This window comes from Scomber scombrus, chromosome 2 (genome assembly GCF_963691925.1).
Source record: "Scomber scombrus chromosome 2, fScoSco1.1, whole genome shotgun sequence".
Taxonomy (NCBI): domain Eukaryota; kingdom Metazoa; phylum Chordata; class Actinopteri; order Scombriformes; family Scombridae; genus Scomber; species Scomber scombrus.
In genome coordinates, this window is record NC_084971.1 from 30,259,150 (window position 1) to 30,264,584 (window position 5,435).

General features: G+C 35.7%; 1 protein-coding gene across 2 annotated transcripts; it reads left to right on the top strand.

The window, feature by feature from the left end:
- On the top strand, window positions 1-5,435 carry LOC133993759 (protein CutA homolog). Of its 2 annotated transcripts, XM_062432821.1 has the most exons (7): window positions 1-84; window positions 1,117-1,182; window positions 2,240-2,388; window positions 2,833-2,892; window positions 3,061-3,106; window positions 4,568-4,617; window positions 4,926-5,435. In XM_062432821.1, the coding sequence occupies exons 2-7, from the start codon at window positions 1,120-1,122 to the stop codon at window positions 5,023-5,025; spliced, it is 468 nt and encodes a 155-aa protein (XP_062288805.1). In that variant the 5' UTR covers window positions 1-84; window positions 1,117-1,119; the 3' UTR covers window positions 5,026-5,435. The 2 variants fall into 2 exon arrangements, with proteins under 2 accessions (XP_062288805.1, XP_062288813.1); XM_062432829.1 differs by lacking the exon at window positions 1,117-1,182 and having other exon boundaries at window positions 20-84.

Genomic DNA, 5,435 nt, shown 5'->3' on the forward strand with positions numbered 1-5,435 from the left:
AGCTGATTCACGACAGTTTCTCAAACATACATCCGCCTCACTTTACGGTAGTTTACATCGCTTGCAGCCAGGCATCCTTAAAAGGTAGGCTTCCCCAAAATCCCCTTAAACATTTCCACCTTTATTCTGCTGGTTGCAAACAAGTCTTCATGTGTTTGCAGTGAGTTTATCTAACAGTGTTTATTAACTCTGTGGTGCGTCTGCTAACTATTAACACCAGCTAACATGCTAACACACACATGTCAACATGCATCTTATAGTCTCTTGTTTTTGTCTAATACTTGCATGTTAAAGTGTTTTATCATTTCTACAGTTTGTTTATACTTTGAGAAAATGTGAACGCATGTTAGAGAAAAATGCCCAATGCATGCTCTGCCACTGTAGTGCAGCTCTGAGTGCAAATATAACTTGTTTAGCTTTAAAACAGGAAAATCCAGTTTATTTACAAAGCATATTTACTCTTCTTGCACACCTACTGGGAAATTTAGTGTGGAGGCTATCAGACAAAGCGAAAGTAAAAATAAATCTTTCAGTGTTGAGTGTTTATAAGCAGGTCTAAGACATAAAACACTGCAGGAATCACTTGCAACACAAATATGGAGTTTAACCCTCACATACTGTTCATACTCTGACCCATCACATAATTTCCTCACAATAAGTCTCAATAACAAACTTCCGAACAACAAATCATTCATAAATACCTCATCAATCACAGATAGATGTGAGATTAATCCTTAATGAAGCTTTCACAGAGCAGAAAGAGTTATTTTTAAATATTTATGAGAAACAAAACTATTAAAAAAACACTATATAATTGTCCAATGTTTCATAAGAAAGGTGAAACTTCTTCAACAAATCATATTAAATGTGAAAAATGAATATTGTTGACATTTTGGATGAATATGTATTGAATATATTTCCTTCTTATTATGTTAAGTTCATCAAATTTTACTGATTTGAGATGTAAAAATGGGTCAAATTAGACCCTTAACATTATGTAATTGTTAAATATCTGCCAAACATCAGCAAGTCTATCTACTATAAAACTTGGTGTAGAGGTATGGAGCGTGCATGTTTTCTTTTTTACCAACCCTTATATCATATTGACCTGTTCAGGTGATGCGTATTGGACTTCCCTGTGCAGAGACGCTGCAAGGTGGATCGGTAAAAGCTTGGATTTTGGTGAGTGTGCAGAGCATGCAGATGTCTCTAACACACCAAACTCGTTTTATGTGTGATGAAGGCTGCAACTAACAATTATTTTCATTATTAATTAACCAGTTGATGATTTGGCACATAAAATGTCAGAAAACTGTGAAAAATGCTTAATATTGTTTCCCAATGCTGAAGGTGACGTCCTGTTTTGTTCTGATCAACAGTCCAAACCCGAAGATACTGAGTGTACTGTCATAGAGGACGAAACCACAACATTAGGGATGCACAGATTCGAACATTCAAAATAAACAGGAATTAAACTACAAGTAGTGTCTAACCAGTGGACAGTTAAACTTGAAAGTGTGGTGAAGCTCGTTGCTTTTATGGTCTCGGAACAATATTTTCATGATGGTAAACTGTACCTTGGTTCCAGGTGTTCAAGTAGGCAACATAAGCCTTCGTTTTCAGCTATCGACACCTGTTTCACGCTGTTGTTTGGAAGTTTCTCACGTCTTTGCAGTTCATCCACCAAAGTCAACAGCTTGGTCATATTGTCTCCTTCTTTAGATTTGTTCAGGAACTCAGTGTGCTCTTTAAAGTGATGCTTGATTAAGTTTTTTGTGTTGTATTTTGCAGTGCTACTGTACCACCAAACCTCACAACATTTCCTTTGCAGATATTGCACGTAGCTGTCAAACTTGTTGGCATAGCGAGCGTGAAATACTTTCAAACAGCTGACTCTTTGGCTCAATTCATGTTGTTGCTATGTGGGTTTGTTGTGAGTGACGTCTACCAGAATGCTGCACAACATTAAAATGACTAGTTCGACCCCATTATCCAATACCCAATCTAGCTATTTACTCAATATCGGGGCTGATATCCCATATTGATATTCAATCAGTGCATCCCTACAGAAAATATTCACATTTGAAAAGCTGGAATCAAAGAATTAGGATTTTTTTGTCTTTAAAATGACACAAAATGATTTATAGATTATTAAAATAGTTAAATTCATTGTTTGTTTTAATGTATTTGGACACACAGCTGCCCCCTTTTCATCCTCTTCTATCTTCTCTCTTCGCAGACAGTCCTCGTGAGCGTGTTTATGTTCCAGCTGCTGAGGACTGTTGGACTGAGGGCGTTCTCCATGGCATCAGAGACGTACACATCGGGCACGCACTCCGCTGCCTTCGTCACCTGTCCCAATGACACAGTGGCTAAAGACCTGGCCAGGTGACACAATCATTATTTTATGAAAAATGCAATAGAATAAAGTCAAGATTTTGTGGATGTATCATTGATATCTTTTAGATGACTCAGCATTAGGGCTGCAACTAATGGTTATTTTCAGTATCTATTAATCTTCTGTTTATTTCTTTCAATAAAGTGATTAATTGTGTGCTCTATAAAACCTCAAGAAGCAATGCATTACTATTTCCTAGAGCACAACAAGACATAATCAAATCATCTAAAAATATTCAATTTACTAGAACGTCCTAATTTAAGAACATTTTTGGTATTATTGCTTTAAAAATGAAATAAGATGAATCGATTACACTGCATCACCCCGGAGCACAAATGTAGAGTTTCAAGCCTAATTCAGACAGCGTGGATTTAAAAAGTGCTGTCATTGGTTCTCATTAGTGTCTTAATTAATTAATGTCTTCTATCTCACAGGGGCATTGTGGAGAAGAAGCTGGCTGCCTGTGTCAACATCGTTCCGGCGATCACATCTGTGTAAGTTTTCAACGTAGGTTAGAGACAGACGCAGTGCTTTCTGTATGTTTAGGGTGTTTTTAGTTAAAGATAGAACATTAATTAACAGTTTTGGGTAGACGGTAGATTAAAAAGTGGTACTTTGCTATAAAAAACAAATGTCTTATAATTGTGTCTTGTTCCTCTCAGGTATGAATGGCAGGGGAAGATTGAGGAAGACAGTGAGGTGCTGCTGGTGAGTGTTGACTAAGTGGTAATATTTTAGGCTTTATAACAGATTACCCTAAATGCCTCTAATACCTATTTCTACAACTCGAGGTAAATCACTATTACTGCTACTTTCAAATAATGCACTATAGTTGCAACTATTACTACATTTATCTCTATTACTGTCTACTCTGACTACGACTACAATTCTACTGCTACAGATGTTACAACTTCAGTAAGACACATATTTACACAATATTTCTTAATATGCCTCATAGATATTTCTCCAACAACATCCAGATTTTTTGACCAGAAATTTGTGGTTTCAACTTTTGGAATTCACATATAATTCAGTTTCAGAAATGATATAAATATGTAAAAGAATATATAGTAATTAAAGTCGCTCAATATGAATTTAACCTAATAAAGAGGACTATAGAGAAGCTGTAGTTTTTGAGATTTGATTAGCAGTGCTGTCAGTGGAGAGTGTAGCATCTCTCCGGCTTTGTTTAATCATTGTTGTCATCGACTGAGTCAACGTACTTATCCTTTGTAAATTATATAAAACTTGTGTCATCTGACGTCAATATGACTGTGACTTTAAAATATCACCGGCTTAAATTTATCAAAGAGAATAATAGGTTTTACCAAAAATTCAATAGTTAATTTTTTATGAACTGAAGTGTCGCTAGAGGTGATTCATCACCACCCACAATTAGGTTTATATTTTTCAAATGAGTAACCCCCCTGTTGCATTGCATTGTGGGAGAAAAGTGTCAACAGCACACTCAAAATCAGAAAGTGTTTTTTTAATTCATTTTTATTAATTCAAGTATATGTAATTAAGTAACTTCTCATGTGAACATGTTTTTTACTCAAAGTCTGCCTAGAATTTACATTTTAATTAGTTTTTGTTTTTATTTAGTTTTTCAGTTTTTTTTTTTTTAATTTCAGTTTAGTTAGTTTAATAAGTGCTTAAGTAGTTTTAGTTTAGTTTGTATTTCGATTAATTGACTAGTTTTAGTTTATTTTTTCCAGGTATTAGAAGAAGTCAAACTGAACAGGAAACAGTAAAAAGGGAGAAAACGAAACGACAACAGAAACAAAGCTGATTTTATCTATAATTCAGTTTAGTTTTAGTTAGTTTTGCATTGTTCATTTTAGTTTTAATTTAGTTTTAGTTTCGATTTGAGATACAGCGCCAACGTTAGCTTGTATCACCTGCACATTAAAAGGCTCGTGCAGAAGGGGCTGGAAACACACTTCCATCAATGTTAACATTAAACATGTTGTAGATGTTGTCAGTAAAAGAAAAAACCTGATATCACTGTTTTTTGTCAGGGTCTTTTTTAGAGTCACCACACAAAGACACACTACACAGGATAAAACCAAAAAAACAACTTGTCTTGATCCACGCACAGTTTTGTGCTGGTAGATATTGTGTCGTCGTATAAAGTGTCTGATGACTCAGCGTTTCTCTCTTGTTTAGATGATTAAAACAAGAAGTTCCAAAGTGCCGGCTCTTGCTGAATATGTTCGGTAAGTTTATTTTTAATCCAAATACATAAAATGTGTTCCAACCTAACTCACACTGTGTTGATGGTTTTCTCCCATTAAGGCCATGACTCATGCAGTCAGACTATGGCTTTAATTGCTGCTTTGTATGTACTGTGCGTCTGTGTGTGACTCATAACTTGTTCATAGTTCTTTCTCCTTTTCTAATGGAGTACTGTACGTATTGAAGAGTGCCCTGAACGACCACCTTTGAACGTTTTCTGCCCCTCTCAGTTTGTATCTTTTGCACATATATAAACAAATACAAATCTAAATGAAATTGTCCTCTCCAGTTCGAACCATCCTTACGAGGTGGCCGAAGTCATCAGCATGCCCATCGACCAGGGGAACCCGCCTTACCTAAAGTGGATTGGAGATGTCGTCCCTGAATAAGGACGGACTAATGGATGAGTGAATGAGTTAATGGATGGATGGATGCAAATGAATCTAAACAAATGTGAAATTACTGTTCCCTATTTGCGAAATGATATCTGATGCTTAGACACACTCTGAGCACCACTGTCCAAATTTGTAATGTTATAACAAAGCTGTACAAGACAAGACAAGACAAGACAGTGCCCATCATGTGGATTTTAAAATAACACACAAACTGTTATGTCCTCTAATCCTGTTTTGCTTTGTCTCAGCAATCATTTGAAGCCTTTTAAGTGGGTGATATTTTTTTCTCCTCTAGTATATTTGACTCTAGAGGGCAGCATTGTTCCTTTATTTTCAAAAGTTAAAGAAGTGTAGAATAAACCTGCTACAACTTGTGAGTTGCTTGAATAAAGAGCAAAGAAGCA

What these genes read in the sequence shown, in the direction of transcription:
- LOC133993759 (XM_062432821.1), top strand. Translation starts at nt 1,120, where the DNA reads ATGCGTATTGGACTTCCCTGTGCAGAGACGCTGCAAGGTGGATCGGTA. An exon ending in CGGTAAAAGCTTGGATTTTG is followed by an intron (nt 1,183 to 2,239) that starts GTGAGTGTGCAG and finishes CTCTCTTCGCAG; the next exon opens with ACAGTCCTCGTGAGCGTGTT. An exon ending in AAGACAGTGAGGTGCTGCTG is followed by an intron (nt 3,107 to 4,567) that starts GTGAGTGTTGAC and finishes TCTCTTGTTTAG; the next exon opens with ATGATTAAAACAAGAAGTTC.